General features: G+C 37.9%; 1 protein-coding gene across 7 annotated transcripts in view; it reads left to right on the plus strand.

Annotated features, from left to right (window-relative positions):
* Positions 1 to 26,784, plus strand: part of TPX2 (TPX2 microtubule nucleation factor) — a 51,343-nt gene that overhangs the window by 12,972 nt on the left and 11,587 nt on the right. For all 7 annotated transcript variants that reach the window (XM_055544705.1, XM_055544706.1, XM_055544703.1 and 4 more), the window contains 10 exons: positions 323 to 500; positions 4,089 to 4,208; positions 11,034 to 11,160; positions 15,233 to 15,361; positions 16,374 to 16,502; positions 18,210 to 18,331; positions 19,321 to 19,472; positions 20,883 to 21,054; positions 22,956 to 23,094; positions 23,756 to 23,972. In XM_055544705.1, the coding sequence (XP_055400680.1) occupies positions 395 to 500; positions 4,089 to 4,208; positions 11,034 to 11,160; positions 15,233 to 15,361; positions 16,374 to 16,502; positions 18,210 to 18,331; positions 19,321 to 19,472; positions 20,883 to 21,054; positions 22,956 to 23,094; positions 23,756 to 23,972 (1,413 nt within the window). In that variant the 5' untranslated portion in view covers positions 323 to 394. The remainder of the gene's footprint in view (positions 1 to 322; positions 501 to 4,088; positions 4,209 to 11,033; positions 11,161 to 15,232; positions 15,362 to 16,373; positions 16,503 to 18,209; positions 18,332 to 19,320; positions 19,473 to 20,882; positions 21,055 to 22,955; positions 23,095 to 23,755; positions 23,973 to 26,784) is intronic.

A 26,784-nucleotide genomic window follows, 5' to 3' on the forward strand; every position in this document is an offset into this window, starting at 1 on the left:
GAAAATGCATTGGATGTGGATGAGACTGGAAATGAGAAAATGGTAGATTGAGGAAAATAAGATAATGAACGTAAAAGACTTAGCACAGTACATGACATTTTATAGGTATTCATTAAATTTGGCCTCTTTCTAATTCCAATATATTTACTTCAAGGAGTGTTAAGTTACTGAAAAAGTAAACTTTACTTTTAGTGTGATTTGAAAAGTAAGGCCTATTGCCCAGGTTATTTTCAGAATTGCATATGTGATTGTAAAAGCAAAATAGGGTACCAGTACCTTAGATAAATGTGCAGTCAAATTTCTGAACCATTTATCTCCTTAGGAAGTGACCTGTTGAGAAAAGTGACACAAACGTTGGAAGTAACCTACTGTTTTGCACCACGGGTGGAACACAATGTCACAAGTCACAACCTCTTATTCCTATGATGCTCCAACGGACTTTATCAATTTTTCATCTTTGACTGATGAGGAAGATACGCAACACATAGATTCCTGGTTTGGTAAGTGTCTGCTTTTCTAGTTGTTTTAAGGGATAGTGACTTGCTTTGTGCTGAGCACCTTTCAGAAGAATGGATTGTAGATAACTAAAACATAAACTCCTTTCTGCACTCAGAGACTTTGTCATCATGATATGATAGAAATAGTTGAAATGTCCACTATTTTGGAAATGGACTATCAGTAGAAATCAAAGTTTTGCAGTTAAAAATGATGAATAGTTAAGCTTTATGAACATATGGTAAAATCCTGGTAAAATCCGGTTGAAGTTAAGTGAAATTCAACTACATGTCTATAGTGAGGGCAGTCACATAAAAACTTGCTTTGTTGTCACTGAGCATAGAGTATAACATTACAGCTGGAATGTTGACAGTGCTACACTCCACCAGTCTTACTCAGATTTCCTCAGTTTCACTTGTACTTATTTTCATGTGTATTAAGTTCTATGTGATTTTATCACCTGCGTTGGTTCATTGATTTACTACCACAGTCTAGATATCAAACTGTTCTAACATCATGAGGATCCTTGTGTTCCCCTTTTAGAACTATACTCATCTCCCTCTTGCTACCTCTCCCCAGCTCTTTTTTTTTTTAATTTATTTTTTATTGAAGGATAATTGTTTTACAGAATTTTCCTGTTTTCTGTCAAATCTCAACATGAATCAGCCATAGGTATACATATATCTTCTCCCTTTTGAACCTACCTCCCATCTCCTTCCCCATCCTACCCTTCTAGGTTGATACAGAGCCCCTGTTTGAGTTTCCTGAGCCATACAGCAAATTCCCTTTGGCTATCTATTTTACATATTGTAATATAAGTTTCCATGTTACTCTTTCCGTACATCTTACCCTCTCCTCCCCTCTCCCCATGTCCATAAGTGTTCTCTGTCTTTATATTACTTTGGGATAGTATGTGAGACCAATGATATGTCATGCTAGTTATTGCTGGGTCTTCTTCATTTTCTTCTTTCTCATTAAGAGAAATCAGTATGTGATGGGGGTAGAAATGAGTCCATTGCAGCTGTACTTAACACTTACAGTGCAGTGTCCAGATGTGATAGCATATGCCATTCTCTTGGAAAAGGACTCTCATGAAATCCAGTGGGTCTGTCGGGTGTATATAGGAGAAAGGGTGGCTAAGAAAGCCTGCTGCCGTACAGAAGGTCTTCTCCATGCCCTTGGTCCACTGAAACCCTGAGGAAATAGCTGGCTGTCTCTCTTTTTCCAAGTTTTTTTCTTGAAAACAGGAAAGGAAATATTAGTACAACATTACTTTTAAGTATACTTTGGAAGAAAAAAATGGATCCTGCTGTTTTTTCAAAATCATCTTAGTTTTAATGTTCAGTTCAGTTCAGTTGCTCAGTTGTGTCTAACTCTTTGAGACCCCATGGACTGCAGCACACCAGGCCTCCCTATCCATCGCCAGCTCCCGGAATTTACTCAAACTCATGTCCATTGAGTCAAGTGATGCCATCCAACCATCTCATCCTCTGTCATCCCCTCCTCCTCCCGCCTTCAGTCTTTCCCAGCATCAGGGTCTTTTCAAATGAGTCAGTTCTTCGCATCAGGTAGCCAAGTATTGGAGTTTCAGCTTCAGCATCAGTCCTTCCAGTGAATATTCAGGACTGATTTCCTTTAGGATAGACTGGTTGGATCTCCTTGCAGTCCAAGGGATTCTCAAAAGTCTTCTTCAACACCACAGTTCAAAAGCATCAGTTCTTTGGCACTCAGTTTTCTTTATCAGATCAGATCAGTCGCTCAGTCGTGTCCGACTCTTTGCAACCCCATGAATCGCAGCACGCCAGGCCTCCCTGTCCATCACCAACTCCCGGAGTTCACTCAGACTCGTGTCCATCGAGTCAGTGATGCCATCCAGCCATTTCATCCTCTGTTGTCCCCTTCTCCTCTTGCCCCCAATCCCTCCCAGCATCAGAGTCTTTTCCAATGAGTCAATTCTTCGCATGAGGTGGCCAAGTACTGGAATTTCAGCTTTAGCATCATTCCTTCCAAAGAAATCCCAGGGCTGATCTCCTTCAGAATGGACTGGTTGGATCTCCTTGCAGTCCAAGGGACTCTCAAGAGTCTTCTCCAACACCACAGTTCAAAAGCATCAATTCTTCGGCGCTCAGCCTTCTTCACAGTCCGACTCTCACATCCATACATGACCACAGGAAAAACCATAGCCTTGACTAGATGAACCTTTGTTGGCAAAGTAATGTCTCTGCTTTTGAATATGCTATCTAGGTTGGTCATAATTTTTCTTCCAAGGAGTGAGCGTCTTTTAATTTCATGAAATCTATACATGAATACTGGAAAAACCATAGCTTTGACTAGACGGACCTTTCTTGGCCAAGTAATGTCTCTGGTTTTTAATATGCTGTCTAGGTTGGTCATAACTTTTATTCCAAGGAGTGAGCGTCTTAATTTCATGGCTGCAGTCACCATCTGCAGTGATTTTGAACCCCAGGAAAATAAAGTCTGTCACTGTTTCCACTGTTTCCCAACTATTTGCCATGAAGTGATGGGACCAGATGCCATGATCTTAGTTTTTTGAATGTTGAGCTTGAAGCCAAGTTTTTCACTCTCCTCTTTCATCAAGAGGCTCTTTAGTTCTTCGATTTCTGCCATAAGGGTGGTGTCATCTGCGTATCTGGGGTTATTGATATTTCTCCCAGCAATCTTGATTCCAGCTTGTGCTTCATCCAGCCCAGCGTTTCTCATGATGTACTCTGCATATAAGTTAAATAAACAGGGTGACAATATATGGCCTTGATGTACTCCTTTCCCTATTTGGAACCAGTCTGTTCCATGTCCGGTTCTAACTGTTGCTTCCTGACCTGCATATAGATTTCTCAGGAGGCAGGTCAGGTGGTCTGGTATTCCTATCTCTTTCAGAATTTTCCAGAGTTTGTTGTGGTCCACACAAGTTCTAATGTATTCCTTTATAATTTTCTTCCAGATAATCACGTCTTGTTACACAGTTGCAGTCAGAGTATACATTCACAGTGGGACTCAGCACATTCCTAAAACTTGTATCAGTAGGCTGTTGATAGAACACACTTTTCACTGCTTGTACTGGCTTTGGTCATGGCAAAACCTAAGATATAATTCCCTGAGAGAACCTACCTCTATTCCATCCTCTTGCACTCCACACTGTCTTAATTGAGGAAGAACCTCAACTCAATTAGACTACAAGATGTCACTTGTAAGCCTTACCAATCTCACTGATTACAGTTTTCTTTAAAAGGAACATGATGTATTTAGGTAGTAGATAAGGCCAGTTTATGATTATATGTTCCTAAATGTGTATCAAGCAAAGATAAAGAGCTATTCACAATGCAGAGTCTGCACTTCTCGTTTTCTGTAATACTTTGTTCAGCGTTACCAGTGTTTTAGTGATAAGTTTTTGCAGTTGCTGTCTCTGTTATATAACCTGTACTTATTTTTTTTAATCACTGAAACTTGGCTGGTACTTGCCAAATGAGTTCGAAGTGTACCAGTAGGAGGCTTTAAGCCTCATTTTAAGTGTATGACACTCTTTTGTTTGCTTCCTTGCTGGTTGTTTAGATGATCATGATTTTACCTTTTCACAGATGAGAAGGCTAATCTGGAGAATAAGTTTCCTGGGAAGGATGGTACAGGAGGGCTTTATCAGGGCAAAACACCTCTGAGGAAGGCTAATCTTCATCGAGATGTCACACCTTTGAGGCCAGGTAAGAAAGAATATCTTAGAAAAAAGCTCCTTGGCAGAATGGTGGAGCAGTATATTAGGAACCCGAGGGACCTGGGGAAATTACCTAAATGATGTATCCCTTTGTTTTTAATTGGTGAAATGGGCTAATTCATTTATTCATTTCATGGTAAGTTGAAAACTAATGATGTGCTATGTTCTTTTCATTTTTCTTTGAGAAATTAAGCTAACATAGAATTTTATTACCAGATATGTAACTATTTTCTTTTTTGACTAGATTTAATGTAACCTAACCTGAGTCTGGCTGGGAAACAAAACAGCAGGAAAGAAGAATGTACTGCTTGATAATTATGCAAGAATTCTTTGAGTCTTGTATCTGATTTTAAAAGATGATTGACATTTAACTAATAGTTACTAAATATACAAAATACTGTCTGTTTGATTAGAACAAAAAGTATTCTTTTAAGAGGTCATAAATCCTCAAAAATGATTGTTTTGAAATAGTAGCTGTATTTAGATATAATTCACATGTCATACAATTCACCTGCTTAAAGTGTATATTTCAGTCTTCTTTCATATGCTTGTGGAATACTTGCGCAATCACCATAATCAGTTTAGAACATTTGAGAGTTAATCTTATGGGTTAATCTGAAACTCGCCCCAATTGCAGCACTAACTAGAGGGCCATATTAGGTAGTCGCTGTATTTTCAGTGAACTTGTTTAGTTTGCAGAGTCTCAGTTGCTAGGCTGACTTTCAAACACAGGTGATATCTTACTGAATTTGGGGTCTGGACAAGTATCCATCTTTCTTGCGTAAGAGGTTATAACCATGTATACATATTTCACTTGAGGTGCTTAGAAGTGTGGAAGATTTTTCTGTTGCTTTGATGGTCTTTGTGCTCTTCTTGAACTGAAAGAGGATGTGATGGTACCTTGTCTGTCTGGACCACTTTCAGTTTAAAATTATTTGTCAGCAGTGAGCCCCAGAGCTGGACGCCTCTGCTTGGCCCATCATGTATCAAAAACCACATACACTGCTTCCACTCGTGCATACCCCTCGACCACAGGGTTTTTGTTCTTTCTTAGTACACATTCTCACCTGTCTCATCAGTGCTAGTCTACCCTTAATCTAACTGAAAAATTCTTATACATCATTCAGTTTCCAACTTAAATATCTTTTTTTCTCTAATTGATTCCCCTTATTTGTGTTCACAAAGCACTTTTCAGAGCCCTGGTTTTTTGGGGGTTTTTTTGGCCTCTCAGCATGTGGGATCTTAGTTCTCCAACCAGGGATCACACCCACTCCCCCTTGCAGTTGAAGCATGGTCTTCACTACTGGACTATCAGGGAAGTCCCTAGACCTCTATTTTAATTTCATCTTTTATTGTGTTGCTAGTACAAATAATTATGATAAATTTTTCTATATTGATCTTTTATCCTACAACCTTCTAAACTCACTTATTAGTTTTAGTACCTTTTTTGTAGATTTCATCAGATTTCTGCCTTAGTGATTATGTCATCTGCAAATAAGCCTTTTGTTTTTCTTGCATATTGCAGTGCCTAGAGCCTTTAATGTAACGTTGAATAGGAGAGAAGTAGACATGCTTGTTTTATTCCTGATTTTAGGGGAAAGCATGCAGGCTTTTACCATTAAGTATAATGTTAACTGTAGTCCTTTTTTTTTTTGGAGCCCTCAGTTCTTATTTTGATTTCAATCCTGATGTAGTTTTTATATAGATGTCCTTTATCAGGTTGAGGAATTTCTCTTCTATTCCTATTTTGCTGATAATGTTTATAGTAATATATGCTAAATTTTCCTAGATGCTTTGTCTGCATATATTAGGATGTTTATATGATTTTCTTCCCTTTCTTTTTAGTTTTTAAATTGCTTAGTTACTCTGCTTTTCCAATTTTAAGCCAGTCTTTGTTTTCTGGAATGAATCCCAATTGGTCAGGATGGTATTTTTCTTTATATATATATTTTAGGTTTAGTTTGTTACATTATTTTGTTGAAAATTTTCTTCATCTGTGTTCATGGGGAATAATCTGTAGTTTTCCTTTCTTGTGATGCATTTGTTTGGTTTTGATAGAGTAAATGTTCACCTTACTATATAAATATACCCTTTTCATATCTCTAGAAGAATTTGTGTAAAATTAATATTATAGAATTCACCATTCAAGCCATCTGGCTCTGCAGTTTTCTTTGCAGAGAGGTTTTTAACTAAAAATTCAATTTCTTTAGCAAATATAGATTATCTGTTTCTTCTTGAATGAGCTTTGGTAGTTTGTCTTTCAAGTAATTTTCAATGTCATCTAAGTTGTTTAATTTATAGGCAAAAAGTTGTCATAATGTTTCCTTATTATCCTTTTGATACTTATAAATTCTGTAGTGATATCACCTCTCTCATTCCCTGTATTAGCAATTTGTGTCGTCTCTCGCTATTTTTCTAATCAGTGTGGCTAAAGATTTAGCAGTGTTATTAATCTTCTCAAAGAGCCAGCTTATCAGAGTTACCAATCTAACACCTCTCCAGTATTCTTGTCTGGAGAATCCCAATGGACAGAGGAGCCTGAGGAGCCTACATTCCATAGGGTCGCAAAGAGTTGGACACGACTAAAGTGACTTAGCACATACACGTATGCATGGCTATTATAGTCTTGCTGATTTTTCTGTCAACTTGTTCCATCAGTTAGGGAGAAGTTTTGAAATTTCAAACTATGATTGTGGATTGTTTATTTCTCCTTAAGTATCTGGTATGAATACAGATGATACAGTATCCCACTTGATTATGGTGTATGATCCTTTTTTGGTTGAGAATTTTTGCATCTATGTTCATCAGTGACATTGACCTTTTTCTGTAGTATCTGTGTCTGGTTTTGATATCAGGGTGATGCTGGCCCCATGGAATGAGTTTGGAAGAGTTCCTTTCTCTGCAGTTTTTTTAAATAGCTTGAGAAGGATAGGTGTTAACTCTTCTAAATGTTTGGTAGAATTTACCTGTGAAGTCATCTGTTTCTGGACTTTTGTTTGTTGGGAGTTTTTTTAAATTAATGATTCAAATTCATTACTAGTAATTGGTTTCTTAATCTTTTCTATTACTTCCTGATTCAGTCTTAGGAGATTGTACATTTCTAGGAATTTTTCCATTTCTTCTAGGTTGTCCATTTTATTGGCATATAGATGTTTGTAATAATCTCCTGTGATCTTTTGTATTTTTGTGGTGTTGCTTGCAGCTTCTCCTTTTCCATTTCTGACTTTATTGATTTGGCCTTTCTCTCTTCTTAATGAGTCTAGCTAAAATGTTTATCAATTTTATCTTTTCAAAGGACCAGCCCTTAGTTTCATTCATCTTTTCTATTTTTCTTTTAGTCACTATTTCATTTATTTCCATTTATTTACTTCTTTCTGTTCTGATCTTTATGGTTTTTTTTTTTTTTTTTTTTTTCGTTCTACTAACTGGGTTTTGTTTGTTCTTTCTCTGGTTGATTTAGGTGTAAGTTTAGGTTGATCGTTTGAGATTTTTCTTGTTTCCTAAGGTAAGCTTGTATTGCTGTAAACTTCCGTCTTAGAACCACTTTTGCTGCATCCCATAGGTTTTGGACTGTTGTGTTTTTCATTTGTCTCCAGGTATTTTTTTGATTTCTTTGATTCCTTCAGTGATCCATTGGTTGTTTAGTAGCATATCGGTTAACCTCCAAGTGTTTTTGTGTTTTTGCAGTTTTTTTCTTGTGGTTGGCTGCTAGTGTTATAGTGTTGTGGTCAGAAAAGATGCTTAATATGATTTCAGTTTTCTGAAATTTACAGAAGTTTGTATTGTGGCGTAGAATGTGATCTGTCCTGGGGAATGTTCCATGTGCACTTGAAAATGATGTGTTTTGCTGCTTTTGAATGAAGTGTTCTCTCTCTATATATCTGGTCTACTGTGTTCTTTAAGGCCAGTGTTTCCTTCCTGAGTTTTCTGTCTGGATAATCTGTCCATTGAGGTAAGTGAGGTGTTAAAGTTCTCTGTTGTTGTGTAACTGTCAGTTTCTCCCTTTATGATTGTTAATATTTGTTTTATATGTTTAGGTGGTCCTATGTTGGGTACATATATATTTATAATTGCTGTATCTTCTTTTTGAATTGATTTCTTGATCATAAGTAATATCCTTTGTCTTTGTAACAGTCTTTGTTTTCAAGTCCATTTTGTCTGATATAATTATTGCTACCCCTGCTTTCCTTTGATTTGTATTTGCATAGAATGCCTTTTACCATCCTCTCACTTCTGTTTGTGTGTGTCTTTAGATCTGAAGTCAGTCTCTTGTAGGCAGCATATATATGGGTCTTGTTTTGTATCCATTCAACTACTTGGTGTCTTTTGATTGGAGCATTTAATCCATTTGCATTTAGACTAATTACTGATATATATCTACTTATTGCCATTTTAATTGTTTGGGTATTGTTTTTATATATCTGCTTTTGTTCCTTTGTTCTCTTCCCTTATGGTTTGATGACTATCTGTAGTTTTATATTTGTATTCCTCTCTTTTTTATGTGTCTGTATATCTATTATAGATTTTTTTTTGGTTTGTGATTACCATGAGGTTTATATATATGTATCTATATCTCCATGATTATTTTATGTTGCTAATCTCATAATTTCAAATGAATTTTAACAGCCCTGAATTTGTACTCTCCTCCCCTTACGATTACTGTCTTTAACATATGCTTACTGAAAAGTCAGTGGATAGCCTTATGGGCAGGCTTCCCTGGTAGCTCAGCTAGTAAAGAATCCACATGCAATGCAGGAGACCCTGGTTTGATTCCTGGGTTGGGAAGATCCCCTGGAGAAGGGATAGGCTACCCACTCCAGTGTTCTTGCCTGGAGAATTCCGTGGACAGAGAAGCCTGGTGGGCTGCAGTCCATGGGGTTGCAAAGAGTTGGACAAACTGAGCGACTCACTCTTTCACTTTCATGATTATTATAAATGCATTTTTTACAGGCAGCATATAGTTAGGTCTTTTTTAAAATTTAATCATCTGTGTCTTTTAATTGGGTAAGATACTATTGAAGCTTTGACATGGCATACTATTTTTTTTTTCTATGTCTTTTTCTCCTCTCGAGAAAGAAAGTTCTTTAGGAAATGAGCTAAATAATTGTTCTCTGGAATAAATATTGTGTGAAATGTGTTTTCTTGGCCTGACTTTTATTCCCTGTCATCTGGTTGAAGTGAACTTGAATCAAGGCTCAATTCATAAGCTGTACTATCAAATGCTATTTTTTCCATGAAGCCTTAACTTGATTGTTTCTTTTTCATTATTCTCAGCACTTTTTTTCTGCTTCTGTTTTATGGTGTCCATAGTAACATCAGAATATTTTGATAAAATATCTCCTTCTTCTTCCCACCCCATACACAGTCCCTTTTCTTAGATGCTACATTTTAAAATTCTTATTGTTTTAAATTTAATTGGCAGTACTCTTGCCTAGAAAATCCCATGGATGGAGGAGCCTGGTAGGCTGCAGTCCATGGGGTCGCGAAGAGTCAGGCACGACTGAGCGACTTCACTTTCACTTTTCACTTTCATGCATTGGAGAAGAAAATGGCAACCCACTCCAGTGTTCTTGCCTGGAGAATCCCAGGGATGGGGGAGCCTGGTGGGCTGCCGTCTATGGGGTTGCACAGAGTCAGACATGACTTAGCAGCAGCAGCAGCAGCAGGGGGTTGTATTTATAATGTCTGGTCATATGATTACTACAGAAATATTTACATTATTTTGATTATGTAAATATTACTCAATGCCAGGTCAGTTACTGTGATGCAGCTACATTTCTTCTTGGTTCTTCTTGGTGTTATTTGTCACAATCCCTTGACCACATAAAGATGATCTTGACATCAGGGTCAGGTAGATTCTTTAAACTTGATCAATTACTTAAAATTTTGTCACATTTGAGCTTGCTACATATTGAACAATGATCCTTGGAAGCTGTACTGCTTTATTCGAGGGCGGCATTATTTTTCTTAGTTTCTTCTTAGTGTCTTGTTCCCTGGGTCTTATGTCCTCTTTCTTGTATTCTTTCATTTGTACTTCATTAGGTAGGGATACGTCCCCAGGGAACTTCCTAAGATAAGGTGCAGGAAGAGAACTTGGAGTTCTCACATGTCTGAAAATGTCATTGTTTCACCTTCGTTTACTATTGAAAGTTGGACTTAATATAGAACTGCAGTTTAAAAGATTTTTTTCTTGATTTCTCTGAAGGCATTGTTCCATTATCTTTTATCTTCCTTTGTTGCTGATGAGAAATTCAGCTTATTCTGTTTTCCTTACTTAGGTGATTTCATTTTTTCACAGAAGCTTTCAGAATTTTTATCTTTTTGAAATGTCAAGAGAGGGACTTTCTTGGTGGTCTGATGGCTAAGACTCTGGTCTCAGTGCAGGATGCCCAGGTTTGATACCTGGTCAGGGAACCAGATTCCACATGTTACAACTAAGAATTCATATGCCACAACTAAAGATCCCACATGCCATGACAAAGATCAGCAATTCCACATGCTGCAACTGAGACTCAGTACAGCCAGATAAATAAATAATGAAACAAAGTGTCATGAGGGGTTTAGGATAGTTTTTTCTGAGGTGCCTTAGACTAGTAAATAGGCAGGGCTCTGGATATTTCATTTCTGCTTCAACTATAAAGTAGCTTTTATAAATTGGTCTTCTGCACAAGATTTCACTGGAACAAAAGGTTCCACTGCTTAGGAGGATACACACACACATATTTCAATCTAGAATTCTGTATTAAGTCATATGTATATATAGACATGTATTTCCTTGGGATTTGAGTATAGACTAGTTTTTGTTCTCTTGCAGTTGATAATACTTACAACAAACAAGCAGAAAAAGAAAATCTGGTGGAAGAGTCCATTCCATCAAATGAATGTCCCTCTACGAAAGTCAAAGAAACCACATCAAGAAATAATCCAGTTCAGCCTCAGAGGTAAGAGGTGTTCAAAAGTGGCGGTTATATTAATAATGTTCAGAGAAGGGTTATGTGTCCCATAGTACATTAGACTTTTCATGTTACCTTATTTAATCTTTATAACATTAATGAGTTGTAGGTAATATACTTACTTTATATAGATAAGGGCTCAGAGGTGCTAAAGTTGCTTGTCCGGGGCAGATTTATTTCAGAGACAGGATTCAAACTGTTTATAAGAAACAGCTAGAATTTTTCCAAAGTGACTGTACCATTTTACATTTCCATAAGCAAGACAGTATGAGAGTATCAGTTGCTCAATATCTTGGCCAACACTTGGTATTATCAGTCTTTTTACTGATACTTCATTGTATTTATAATTTGCATTTTCTTGATGACTAATGATGTTGATCACATTTTCATGTGGTTTCTGGCCATTCATATGTTTACATATATAATTACTAAAGACCTTGATGCTGGGAAAGATTGAGGGCAGGAGGAGAAGGGGACGACAGAGGATGAGATGGTTGGATGGTATCACCGACTCAATGCACATGGGTTTGGGTGGACTCTGGGAGTTGGTGATAGACAGGGAGACCTGGGGTGCTACGGTTCATGGGATCACAAAGAGTCGGACACGACTGAGCAACTGAACTGAACTGATAATTGCTTTTTAAATCTGCCTTCTTGGAGTCTCCCCTATGCCTGAAGATCTTAGTGGTCAGCCAAAACCAAGTAGGGTTTATATTCAGGCTTAAGTTTTCATCCTCTGTGTGGTTCTCTTAACTTCTGGAGTATTGCCTCTAAATTTCCAGCTGCTTTGCTTCAGATGCCTCAAGCTAGTAAGACTTGAGTCGTGTGCTGTCCTACTATATGCACACTGGGTAATGCACTGAATCAAAAAAAATCCAGCAAACTCACCAGTCTTACCTACTGCACTTGTCTTTTAAGGATGGACACCTCACCAGTTTCTGCTTTCTTCACTGGGCATGTTTGGTCTCCCCTAAATACACATTTCCTTCTCCAGAGGATCTTCCCGACCCAGGGATTGAACCCGGGTCTTCCGCATTGTAGGCAGACGCTTTACTGTCTGAGCTACCAGGGAAGTCCAAATACACATAGTTAGCATATATAGTAACAGGAAACTTGTGGAGAGTTTTGGCTTAGATTTTGAGTGACTTGTAGCTCTTTTTCTTCTAGGACTTTCCTCCGAGGTTTCTAGCTCCTGTACTAGCCTGAATTCTGTCTTCTGTTATCTAAAGCCAGTGAGAGTAGTTTTCTGCTGTTGGAGCTGCCACATTTGGGGCATGCCTGCAGGCAAAAAACTCATAACTCTTAACCTTTGTAGTTACTATTCATGGATAAATATTCCTGTTTTCTGCCTGCTTTTGGTCACTTTTCCAGTGCACTCAAATAGTCATATTTTTGTATATTGTGTACATTTTGTAATAATATGCAAGAAGATTTGCATGATAAATATACTGTACATTACTCCATATTTTTGTTTTTATGAGTCCCTTTAGAGATTAATATGAAAATACTTGCAGATGAAAGATATGAAATTTGGGATTTGCTTCAAAATCTAAGATGGGTAGATGAAAAGAAAGTTAACAGTGTGATTGGCTATAAGTTGGTAATTTTTTTTTCTATAAGTTGATAATTTTTAAAGCTGAATGATGAGTACCTATTGGTTCTTTATGTTATTCTCCATTTTTAATATGTTTTAAATTCTTTATGATAAAGATTTTTAAATTAGGTGCTCTATGCACTCATAAAAACTTGAATATATACTAATAAATCTTGAGAGTGTTGAGAAAAATTAAACAACATCTAAATAAATGACAGGACATAGTACATCCATGTTTTATTTGTTCTGGCTATGCTGAGTCTTCTTTGCTGTGCGGGCCTCTCTGATTGCAGCAAGTAGAGGCTGCTGTAGTTGTGGTGCAGGCTTCTCTTGTTGCAGACCCGGGGCTCCAGGCATGTGGGCTTCGGTAGTTGCAGCACGTGGACTCAATAGTTGTGGTTCCTGGCTCTAGAGCACAGGCTCAATAGTTATGGCTCATGAGCCTGTTGCCCTGCAGCATGTGGAATCTTGCCAAGTCAGGGATTGACTGCTTGTCTGCTGCACTGACAGGCAGATTCTTTACCACTGAGACACCAGAGACGCCCCCTTGTTAATGCTTTGAGAGGCTCAATACTATAAATATCAAGTCTCCTTACCTGACCTATAGATTCAATGCTATCTCTACAAAAGTCCCAAAGGTTTTCATTTTGGACAGTGATAAGTTGATGCTAAAAGTTATACAGAAATGCAAAGGTCCAAGAGTAGTCAAAATACTTTTAAAGTATTTTGTAGATAGCAAGTCATATTATAAAGCTACAATAATTAATGCTTTGTATTAATTTGGGTATTGCCCAATGATGAGGCCAATGGAATCATATAGAAGCTTACTCTGTCATATATGGACATATATGGACACAATATATACAAAAGTGGTACTGCATGCCTATGAGGAGAGGATGTTTTTATTTTTCCCCTTCAGTAAACAATGACTGGACAATGGGTAGCCAAATAGAACAAAATGAGAGTTGTCACCTATCTCACTCCATATAAAACAGTCAGTACTAGGTGAATTGTAGATCTAAATGTGAAAACACAGCTCAAGTAAGGAAATACAGGAGAATACCTTCATGACCTTGGAATAGGGAAAGATTTCTTAAATAGAATCCACACAGAAAAGCACTGACATGCTTTTTGGGAAGAAGTGCTTTTTGAACTTACTATCTAATCAAATGATACCATAAAGAGTGAGAAGCCCCACCCCCCACACCCCTCAAAAAAAAGAGTGAGAAGCCAACCCCTAGATTGGCGGGAGATATTTGTAACACTTAAAACCTACAGCGGGCTCATATGCACAGTATATAAAGAATTCCTACTAATCAGAAAAAGATTCACAATGCAGTAGAAAACAACCAAGAGACTTAACTAGTACTTAATGAAAGATGATAACCAAATAGCCAATAAACATGTGAAAAGGTGCTCAATCTCCCTGGGAAAAGCAAACTAAAACCACAGTGAGGCTCTATGATTAATATATACCAATCTGTATGACTGAAATTAAGTCATCTGACAATACCAAGCGTTTAGGAGAATGTAGAGCGATACAGACTCTTATAAATTTGCCAGTGTAAGCATAAGTTGGTAAAAACACCTTGGAAAATAACTTTAGTTAATAAACCAATGTCCTGTGACTTGGCAATCTTACAACAACAATGTGTATATCAGGAGACATATGCGAGAATCAACAGTTGATTGGATAAATAGTGGTATGTTCCTATAATGAATGTTATAGAGCATTGAAAATTCGTGAATTAGAACTCCATGAATAAATGTGGTTGAATCTCACAAACATAATATTGAGACAGAAAGCAAGACAGAAAAAATATATAAAGTTTTTATTTTCTCTTCAAACCAACATACAGTGTTTATGGAATGCATGTCTATATGGTAAAAAAGATAAAGCCTAAGTAGTCATTACTGTAAAAGTCAAGGTAGCACCTGCTGCCAGTGTTTTGTTTCTTAGTCTAGGTGGTGATTTCATGAGTCTTCACTTTATAATCATTAACTTAACTTGGTTTTTGTGTACTTTTTGTTATGTGTTACATATTTTAAGAAAAATTGGGGGTCATGACTAAAAGAGGAGAAAATAAACACTTTAGTAAATTTCTGGGAGATCTTCTAACTTCAAGGCTGACTAGTTCGCTGTATAACAGGGTCAAGTCACCTCATCTTTTTTTTTTACTTTTACTGATATCTTCAAAAGGAAGGAGTTGTACCAGTGCCTTTTTACAAAATTAAATCAACTTTATTGAGGTTTGATTTACAAATACCAGTGCACTTAAAGTACCAACATTTTATGGTGAATTTTCAAAAGCTATCAGTAAGACATTAGATTTTTAGAGTGGAAATAATACCATTTTTTGTAGTTTGTACAAATAGCCTTTGTAGTTTGACGTATTTTCACATTTCTGCAACATATCTAGTAGATGTATTCATTACAGATAAGTTTTGTCAATTCTTCTACCATAGAAGATCTCTCAGACTCTCTGCTAAGAAGAATTTGGAACAGAAAGAAAAGCAGCATGTAAAAATGAAAGCCAAGAGATGTGGTACTCCTGTAATCATCAATGAATTTCCACCCTCCAAAAAAATGAAAGTGTAAGTAGCCACAGCTTCTGTCAGTTGGCATAGATTTTACCCCTGTTTGCTCCTATGGTAATAGCAAGCAGAATACATGGTGCTTGTTCTTATTTTTGTCAGTTAGGAGTACATTTTGTTGAAGGTAATATAGCCAATTTAATTAGAGAAGTTTAAAGAACAGTGATTTATTTGCTTCATAGAATTCTGAAAGTAGTTTGCTGCTAGCTTTGGTTCGATGACATTTCTGAGTCTTAGTGGGGGTTTTTTCCCCCCCATACTTGCTGCTCAAGATGGCTGCTCTGTGTTTCTTAGCTTCTTCCTTGTGCTTGTTGCCTCATTATCACAAGATAGCTTCTCTATCTCTAGGTATCATATCCATGTTTGAGAGAAGAAGGGTCTGGCGAAGAAAGAGGGGTAGCATCCATAATAGGAAAGTAAAATATTTTCCAGTAATGCTTATGTTTATACAGTAGTTGACTGAACTGTAAATTAGATCCCCTCTAGTTGCAGTACAGATTATTGAAGCAAGTACAATACTTTTACCCTCATATGTTGGCTGCCCCAAACAAAATTAGAGTTCTGTTAATAAGAAGTGGAAGTGAAATCGCTCAGTGGTGTCTGACTCTTTGCGACCCCATGGACTGTAGCCTACCAGGCTTCTCCATCCATGGGATTTTCCAGGCAAGAATACCGGAGTGGGTTGCCATTTAAAGTGACATAAATTTTGGAAAGGAAACTATCTTGCATTTGTTCATTTGATGATGAGCAGTTGGAATCTCTTCCCACCTTCCTGAACCATCACCAGACAACTCTTACCTGACTTCTGTTGGTGTTCTCAAAGTTTGCTTGTTGTAGCTGTTGTTATATATAAATTGATGATACTGTTGAAAGAACCTTGGCTGTTGAAGTATGGCTGTTGTCCTAAAGAATGAGAAAACTTAAGCCATGTGTAGTAGTAGATCTGGGGAGGAGATTGAGATATTTGTATGCTGTAGGGGATTGAGATATTTTTTGTCCTTTTCAACTCAAGTTCTCACAATAAAAAGAAGTTGGAAGAAGAGGAAGAAGGCAATGCTTGTCAAGATATTTCTGAAAAGAATGAATCTTCCCCAGAAAAAGCCAAGGGCAGACATACTGCGCCTTGTATCCCACCTGTAAGGTATGATACTTTCCTGAATTTCAGCTTTAGAGTCAGAGTAAAATTACAAATGTGTACAACTACAGTCTGTTTGAAGCACATGGAGCCTGGGAAACTGTAAAGGCTGTCACCATGGTAAGGTACATTGTTTATGTCCTAGTGGGTGCTTGAGTTTTATACATTGAAAAAAAACAAACTATTAAATGTAAAAGAAATAGAAAAAAGTTAGTAAAAGTTCTTGTTCAGTCGCTCAGTCATGTCTGACTCTTTGCAACCCTGTGAACTGCAGCTTGCCAGGCTTCCCTGTCCTTCACAGTCTCCTGGAGCTTGCCCAAACTCATGTCTGTTGAATCAGTGATTCCATCCAACCCTCTCATCCTCTGTTGTGTCCTCCTCCTGCCTTCAGTCTTTCCCAGCGTCAGGGTCTTTCCTCTGAGTCCTCTCTTCACATCACGTGATCAATTACCTAAATTGAACAGTATTTACTTTGTCAAGCTCCATTCTGGACTTTACTCAAGTAAAATACCTATTTTTACAGTCAGTATTTAAGCAGTCTTTGGATTTTGCTTTATTCACTCACTATGAAACTCTTATTTTCTGTACTGCTACAAAATCTTCACATTTATCTTTCCTTTTGGTTGATGGTTTACATTCTTTATATTAATTGGAAAATTTCCTGTTAAAAATGCTGTTTCAAATTTTTCACTGTTACAAGGAATCAGTGAACATCTTTATAGAGAGATTCTTTTCTTTGAGTAGTCTCCTCAAGATAAGGAAAGAGAAATTCCTTGGTCTATGAGTATGATCCTTTTTATGGCTATTGATATTGTCAGTTTTATTTCTGAAATAAATGTGTGAATTTTTAGTGCCATCAACTTTGAATATTTTTATTTCCTTGTAGTCTCACCTGTATTGAATTTTCTACTTTAAAATTGTATCAAATTTCACTGATATAATGTTGATGGCATCAAATTATTTTAATTTTTATTTGTTTGCTAACAGGATTGTATTACTGTTGCTGTAAACATCTTTTCCAGAGTTGTTTCCTTTTTATTTATCTGTAAGTGGTCTTAGTGATGTTTCATTACTAAGAATGACTACTTTATTATTGTTTTTTCTTAAGAATGGCTACTTTAAATTGAACTTATGCTATGTCAATTATTTCAGAAACTGGTTTTTAATAGTCACAAGTATTCTGTGAAAATGAATATTTGTATTACCCATTTAAACTGGGGAACACTGAGGTTCATAGAGGTTAAATAGTTTTCTCAAGATCACATAGGAAGGAAATGAAACAACAGGGTTGTGATTTGAACTCTGGTTGGCTCTACTCCAAAGGCTTTTCTCTTTATCATAGTATATATTTTATGTATATTAACCTTTTGCTGTGTTTATTGAAAATATTACTACTGGTTTTTTAGTTTTTCTTGTGTCATGAAAATTAATCATTATACAGTCAAATTTGTGGATATTTTGTAAAATCCTCTGTAGTCTATTTTAACTTTTTTTCTGAAAATTTTTCAATATTTTGGAATAAATTTTGCATCTTTTTTTTTATAGTGTTATCTAGGTTAGTATTGATTTCTTGGATAATACTTTTTGGTTTTGATGGTTATTTTATCCCAGGTTGAAAATCTAATCTATATAATGGCTTTAGATTTTTTTTTTTTTACCATTGAATCTCTTTCTCCTCTCCTCTCTCATCTCCTTTACTTATTTGCCCTTTAGGCAGAAGATTCTAAAAAGTACTGAGGAGCAAGAGTTGGAGAAGAGAATGAAAATGCAGCAGGAAGTGGTAGAGATGCGGAAAAGGAATGAAGAATTCAAAAAGTTTGCTCTTGCAGGAGCAGGTCAGTTTGGTTCTGATTGAGTCTGATTTATGAGGTGGTGCTTCTCATAACCTTGGTAGTTTTTAAAGTCTCAAAAGCAAAAATGTCTTTCTTGGTCAGTAGTCAGCGTAAAAAGATGTGTTTATTTAGGAGGCTGGACATGGGTGCCATTCATATCCCAATGATCATTCCCTAGAATGTTTTATGTACATTGGTCCTTTCTTAGAGCATGTTGTCATTCCTCTCCATCTCTAACTGTAGAAGTCACACCCATCTTTTTTTTTTTGACACCCATCTTTTGAGGTCTTTTCCATGAGTTCTTACCTCATTTTCCCAAGTAGAATTAATCTCTTCCTCTTTTTTCCTCCTAATTCTTTTTCTTTGTATTAGAAAAAGAAGGAACTAGGATTAAGACAGAAGATAGAGCAGTTGGACAGACCAATTTTTTTTTCCCCCCTATTTTATCCTAAGCAGAGGAGAAGAAAGTTGAGTGAATCTACTTGTAGCTGGGGAGGAAAGTATGACTGGGGGAGCTGAAAGGATCAGAGTTCTTTTTTGCTTTAGCATAATTATATTGGTGAAGTCAAAGCTGTAAAGCTCTGGTTACTGGGTTGAAAAGCATCTTTGGAGTTTATGGGGTCTCCCTTTTAGAGATGCTTAGTTAAGTTTGTTTCTAAAGTCATTTCATAGCTTTTCTTGTCAAAAGTATTCCAGTTTCTCTGTGTCTCCAGAGCTATGAATACACCTGGGAGATGGGATTCTTCTCCCCTCTGCTACCTTATTACAATTTGCATCTGACTGAAGGCCCTCAAACTCGATAGTACTAAATGAATAAGGCACATATTTTGGTGTCCTTGAGGACTGTTTCAAATTGGGTTATATGCAGAGAGTAAATAAAGTTAGATCCATGGTAATAGAAATACCAAAAGGACTGACTAAAAAGGGACTTACTGTATGTATGTTCTGTATTATTAGTGTTACCTGTATGTTTTACTGTACTTTTTACTCAGGACAACCTGTGAAGAAATCAGTGAGCCAGGTAACCAAAGCAGTTGACTTCCACTTCCGCACAGATGAGCGGGTCAAACAGCATCCTAAAAACCAGGAGGAGTATAAGGAAGTGAACTTTACATCGGAACTGCGAAAGCATCCTCCATCTCCTGTAAGTTGACTGACTAAGTTAATATTCTTGTTAGTTATTCAGCGAAGATTCTGGTGTAGTATTTATGGTCACTGTTTATAATGTAATTGAGAGAAGCATGTGTCTTTCAGTTACAATATATCTAAATCCTCACTTTGCCCCCTGTTAGCTGTGTGATCTTGAATAAATCACTTTCTCTGGGAAGCATCTTATCAAATTACTATGAAAACTGAATTGAGAATGTACATAAAACACATAGAATTACATGTGGCAAATTGTAGGTACAGGTTTGTATGGCTTGTGCTATTAAACATTTGTTTAAAAAAATCTTGTGTCTGCAAAGTTTTGTGCAAACTACAATGGGTTTATGGGAAAAGTCAAGTTGGGGCAGACCACTCAAATCCTATACCGTTTTGTTACCAGAGCGCTAACAAAAGCAGTAATAATCCTAAATTAAAAATCTAGCACTAAGAATTTCTACCTGCATTTGCAGTCACCATCATCATTATTTTTTTTTTTTTTAAGTAGGTTAATCTCTTTTTAAAAAATTAGTTTTTGGTTGCACTGGGCCTTTATCATTGTGTGTGGGCTTTATCTAGTTGTGGCGAGCAGGGGTTACTCTTTGTTGTGGTGCATGAGCTGCTCGTTGCAGTGGCTTCTCTTGTTACAGAGCACAGGCTCTAGGCATACGGGCTTCAGTAGCTGCAGTACATGAGCTCAGTAGCTGGGGCTCTTGGGCCCTAGTGTGCACAGGTTTCAGTAGTTGTGGTTGCTCCACAACGTGTGAAATCTTCCTGGGCCAGGGATCAAACCCAGGTTCCCTGCATTGGCAGGAAGACTCTTACCCACTGTACCACCAGGGAAATCCACCAGCATTACTTGTTTAAGTCAGTCCTTTGCAGACTTAAATTGGAGTTGTGATTCTTCTTTGAGATGTAGGTCCTTGAGTTTTACTTCCAGTCAGAAACTAATTTTATAAAAATTAGTGACCCAAGGAGTAGGCTTCTTCATTAGTCAGTTTTGGGGTAGGATATGAGAAGATAATTTGATTCAGGTAGCTGCCTGAGCTGATCCAGAAGCCCAGTTAAAATTTTTAAATGACTCAGGGTAGGATACCTATACAGCTTTTTTCCCCTTCTAATTCTAAGAAAACTCACTCTTGATTGCTTCAAAACATGAGCATGCTTGGAAAAATCACCTTATGTACAGAATAGACAATTTGTTAAGTGCTGGATGCTTTCTCCCCCTTTTTAAAAGATGGGAGTATACAGATTATAACCCTTGCTCAAGGACCGACAACTTAAGAAGAAGAATCATCTTGGCTTTCCATGGATTCTTTTCCTTTTGATCTTCTGTGCTGAGTTTGAGGCTTGAGGTGGATCTGAGCTCTTCCATAACATTTCATTTAGGGAATGAATTCTTTCTTTTCAGGCCCGAGTGACTAAGGGATGCACCATTGTTATGCCTTTCAACCTGTCACAAGGAAAGAAAAGAACATTTGATGAGACGGCTTCTACATATGTTCCCCTTGCACAGCAGGTTGAAGCATTCCATAAACGAACCCCTACCAGATACCACTTGAGGAACAGGAAGGATGATATTAGTAAGTTTCTTTCTAGTATCATACTTGGCTGGAGCCTCCCCTAGAATTCCCTTTGCTTGCATCTCAGGTACAAATTTGTCTTTAGTTGAAATCCTAGTTTTTGAACTAAAGCCTGGCATATGTTGTATGCAGACAACAAATGTACCCATAGTTGAACATTTCTCAAACCACCTAGCTATCTGTCCACTCATACCCATCAACCACCTTGATCCTCCTGGTCAGTAATTGGCTGAGGGGAATTAAGGTAACATGAGATGTCATGACACATCAAGGCTGTCTTTGCCATGTGTCAAGGTGCACACTTACCTACAGAAAATGAAAGCTTTCTATTCACTTACTGTTGTGTGCTTTTTGTTCATTGGTTCAATAAATGTTGACTGCTACAAAGCAGATACTCTGTGTGATGTAGGCAGTATAGAAGTGAGCAAAACAGACTTGGTGCTCAACATCAAGTTTGTAATTCAGTGAGAGAGATAAACAGGTCATCACAGATTATTGTGAGTTCTGTGAATGTGGAAGGAAATACAAGAATCAAAGGAAGTGCAAGATAGGGAGAGCAGGTCTGTGTGCTGAGAAGTCCAGGCAGGGAAATACAGGAGAGAAAAGGGATAACCAATGGTTAAGACCCTGTACAGGTAGGAGAGGGATACTTAGCACAGGTAGGGTGATTGTTCTTTGAAAGGGGAGTAGAAGAGAGGAATGAGTGCAAATGTTGGTTAGATTGTAGATTTGGTGGTGAACCGACGAAAGGAAGCTAATCTGACAGTGTGTATCTTTATGAAAATAACTCCTAAAAGAAGTTTGAGTATTGGAGGTGTGGTGTAAACTAGTTGTCAACCGTGTAGGGTAGTATTCTGGATAAAGCAAACTCTGGTTGTTTGACTTTGAAGGTTTCTGAATTTTTCCTGCCTTTGCCTAGGCACTGTTTAGTGCTATTCTAGGCAGCCAGATGAGTTAGTTCCTTTAAGGACAGCATTTCCTAATGTTACATGTTCTATTAGCCATTTGTCAAATTTTATATCATGAAAATAATCTTTTTTATTCTAATGGAAATGTAAGTATTAACCATGACTTTCCAAATATATGTGACTCTTTAATTAGAGTCTGGTATTCTGCTCTTAGAATCTTGATCCTAGCAAATAGAAAGAAAAATTATTTTCTGTGATTTTTATTTAAAATTTTGGACTATTATAGCTCAATAATAGTTATATGTATACTTGAAGCCTGGCTTATTTCTAAAATAAGTAGATTTGTTTTCCATCTCCAATTGTTAGGTGGTAAGGTCTAAATTAGAAAATTCATTCTGGGTAATTATGAAAATTGACAAGATTGCTTCTGGCCAGGTAAATAGTATTTTCTGTGAATGGTGATGGTGATCTTAATATTTTCTGTGAATGGTGCTGGTGATCTTAATATTGATGCTTTGACATAGCTTTTTTTTTTTTTTTTACTTTTTTCATTTGACTTTCTGTGGGAGATAGTCTTGATGTTTTGATATAGATGCTTTTAAGGAGTTCATAATACTGGAAATTGTTACTTGGTCTTCAGAAATGCCTTATTTTAAATCTTATTTGTCAATAACATGCAAAATAGTTGGCACTGTCAGTAGAAAGGCAGTGCAGGCCTCGGCAGTGAAAAGAAATCCATCAGACACAAATGGATTTTAGATTCAGAAGATGACAGCAGAGTTTACCCACAGGCTACCTTTATCATCACCTCTCAACAAAGAGTGATAGGGGAGAAGGGACTGAATGTTTCTCAGACTGACTGTTGTGATCTGAGCTGAGCTGAGTGTGAGGGGCCAGCCACCTGTGGCTTAGCATCTGGGCTGCCTAGCTGAATCAGCACCTACAGGTAAACGGGGTCTTAGCTAGGTGAATGTCTGTGCTCTTGGTTTACAGTGCCATTACCCTCCAAATCTGTGGTCAGAATATGCAGAGACCCACAGACTCCTGTGCTGCAAACCAAGCATCGTACAAGGCCTGTGACCTGCAAGAGTGCAGCGGATCTGGAGGCCGAGGAGCTTGAGAAGCAGCAACAGTAAGTTCCACTGGCAGTATTTGAGGAAGAGTTCCAAAAACCTGCCTGCTTCCTTTTCACTTCTGTAAGGGGGACAGTTACTGTTTTTCTTGCCTTGGAAATTATGGTATTTGAGCTACAGGCTCTGCCTTGCCTCTGTGATGAAAGGATTGAAAGTGGGAGTAGGGAGCTGTCCTGGAGTGTAAACTGGTAAAAAAAAAAAATAATCAGAGGTTGGGGTGGGAGAATTTACGATTCCAATAAAGAGGGCCCTTTGAAGTTTAGATAAATCTCACCCTTTTATGGCTACCCAAGGGATTGTTACAACTCTTACCAGTGGAGAGAACTGGAATTTAATGGGAGTTAAGTCTGGGGGTTGTCTCCTGTGGCCTTCTTTCTCCCTTGTACTTCCTTTGAGAAGAGGGAGTTTCTTTTCTCAAAAGAAGTTCAAGAGAAACCCCAATCTTTAGGGTGGTGGGGATGTTAGACTGTCTTGTTTTTTCTTTGCTCTCGAGGCAGGGATAATGGCTATGGAGAGAGTTGAATTTTTGTTGCACATGATGGATAATCATAATGATTAATTTTTTTTTTTTTTCCTGGTTTTGGCCTACTTTGTTGTTTAGTTTTCATTTTATTAAAAAAATCTTTTTTTGTGGTTATCACTTAAATTCTCGCCTTACAGATACAAATTCAAAGCACAGGAACTTGATCCCAGAATTCTTGAAGGTGGGCCCATCTTGCCTAAGAAACCGCCTGTGAAGCCACCTACTCAGCCTGTTGGCTTTGATTTAGAAATTGAGAAAAGGATCCAGGAGCGGGAGTCAAAGAAGAAACTGGAAGAGGAACACTATGAATTTCATTCCAGGCCCTGCCCTACTAAGATCTTGGAAGATGTTGTGGTGAGAGCGGGGAGGCCCTGCGGACTAGTAGAAGTGTTGTGTTCACCACCACGTGTCCCCCAGTCACACATGTTTGGATACTGTGATCAGGACATCGTATTAGGCGCTCTGGGTGAAAAAGAGTCATGGCAGAGGTGGATTTTGCTCTTAGGAAACTTGAAGTCCAGTATGGGATCATAAAGTAGCCAGTGGCAGAGCTGGGATATGAATTTAGGTAATGTGGTTCAAAGGTCCATGCTCTTGTATTAAAATAGGAGGTACCTTTTAAAATGAAAGCTTCTTAGGAAAATGTGTGATTATTTTTTAGAAAGCTGTCTACATCCTACCTAAATATCACCAGTATGACCTGAACTCCATTTTTAGAAACACTGATGGAGGAAATTGGTTTGGCAGTTTGTTGTTCTTTGGAAATGTTGTGGTGAAGTGGTAAGTGGGGATGGGTGGCTAGAGTTCATTAGGAGTTAAGTGAGATCATAGAGTAGTATTGTACTGGGTAATGTGTTGTTGAGAGTTCTGGATAAACGGATCAGCAAAACACTAGGTGAGTAAGTAAGAACCTACTGAACTGATATGGTATGCTGTAGGGTAGTCATTGCCACGTCACCTGGGTCTCAGAGTCCTCTGGGATTTTGTTACATAAACAGATTCCTGGGCCCCACCCCTGGAGTTTCGATTGTCAGGTGCAGCATAGATTAGAGAGCCCCGATGAAGACCTTAGCGTCTGACACAGAGTATGCAGTTGTGCTGTTAATAGTAATAACTGTTGCATGCTTACATTGTGCAGCGTTTTATGTAATTATCTTATTGATTTCTCATAACAACTCTTAAGAAATAGGTTCTCTTTTTATCCCTACTTTTCAGATTAGCCAAGAGATGCTAAGAGGTGTCTAGTATGCAGAACCAGGATTTGAACCGTCATCTCCTTAAACACTGTGTTTCTCTACCTCACAATGCTGTTATCATTGTTTATTCTGACAAGTGCAATTTGGAGTTTGTTTTCAGCTCTTTCCCTACTGAAATTTCCAGGGACGTCAACTTTTGGATTCTAGAGAAAACAAAGCATAGAAGGAGTCATAGATACATTTATTCCTTCTGTTCTCTTCATTTTTTAGAAAAGGGGGGCTTTCTTTGAAGGAAGAACATGGCTTGCCCATAGAAACATTTTTAAAAGTTGATGGCAGAACTGAAGTTAGGTGTCTTAACTTTTAGTGCTGGACTCGTAAAGCAAAAAAAATGCCTCCAGAGCCTGAGTGCAGCTGTCTGTCTGCGACTGTTGTCTCCATCTGTGTCCCCTCGATGCTGAAGCTCTCTTTCCTGTGTCCTTACAGCGTTTCTTGCGCTCTCCCACTTGTTGATAGGTGGCAAGGAGACAACGGGGCTGATGAGAGATGGGCTTGGGCAGCAGTGGGCCTTGAGGCAGGGATGAGAAAAGGGCTTTTGGGGCTGAGGTGGAGTGATGAAAGCCTTGAGCTCCAGGGTGTGAAATGTGAACTTGGTGCCGACATCCAGTGGGGAGCTGGGGCTCCACAGAGGTGGATATGATATCAGTGAGGCCAGTGAGTAATTTTAGCAGTGATATTTTAGGGACTTGGGGACACCAGCAGGCTTTAAAAATTTTTTTTTTCATAGTCCCTGAGATAACATTGCTTCATGGTAATTTCCTAATTGCTCTGGGACAGGCCTGATAACTTGTCCCAGGGCACTTAGGGGCAATCTGCCTTAGGGAGACGTGCTCACCCCTTACATCCCATCCCGGGCTGCTTTTCCTAAATGTGTCTTTTATCCATCCACGTTGCCCACTTATACCGATTTATCAGCTCTTTAGAAATACCCTCCCTCAGCTTCCTTTCAGAGCTTCCCCATTGCTTCAGCTACATATTCTGTTGGGTTTCTTCAGAGCACTTGTGAAAATCAAAAAATACTTGGTTTGTTACTCTTTCATTGTCTTTTCTTTCCTCCACTAGAATGTGAGCTCCCAGATAGCAAGGACCATGTCTGTCTGTATTGTTCACTCCTGCTTCCCCAACATCTAAGCATAGCATAGGCACTGGGGTATTGAACAACTGTGTGAGAGACCATACAAGCTGAAACCCATCAGCCTGTGTTAGACACTGGGAATTCGAATGAAATCAGACACAGCCTTCATCCTCAAAGCTTTCACAGTCTAGAAGAGCAGATTGGCATGTAGACAAATAAGGACAGTAATACTAATCAACATTTGTTCCCTGAACAATTACTACTACTTGTAGGTGCTGTAGAGGAATGCAAATGGCAGTATCTCTACCCTCAAGGAGCTTATAACTAAAAACAATTTTAAAACAGTAAAACAAGAAGCTTTCTGTGTTTCTAGAAACCTAGTTTCTTTATCTCTATTTCTGAATGAGCCCCTATTGGCTTTGATTGCAGTGGAGATGGGTATGGATAAATAGTTGCTGCAAAGTTGATTTTCATAAATCACCTTTCCTTCTCCCTCAAGTAATATGAGGATTGATCCCACTCATATAAATATCTCTTTCCTGGCTTACTTATTAGGGATTTCTTTTAAAATGCACATTTCTCTGCTGGGAGGATGCAGACAGAGGGGAAAAGTAGGAAATGAGGAATTATTTTAGAACTAAATGAGTTCTCAGATATTTATTTCAATTATTTTTATGAAAAGAAAAAAAAAAAAAAAAACAAGGACACATTATACAGATTAGAATGAAAGCTGGGCTAGATAAGACCTCTGACTTCTTGTTCAGTGTTCTTTCCATTTCCACCTGTCCTGGCTGTGTTCAAGCTCCAGGCTAGTGTCCACCTGTCCAGGATGTAG

This window comes from Bubalus kerabau, chromosome 13 (genome assembly GCF_029407905.1).
Source record: "Bubalus kerabau isolate K-KA32 ecotype Philippines breed swamp buffalo chromosome 13, PCC_UOA_SB_1v2, whole genome shotgun sequence".
Classification (NCBI taxonomy): Eukaryota; Metazoa; Chordata; class Mammalia; order Artiodactyla; family Bovidae; genus Bubalus; species Bubalus kerabau.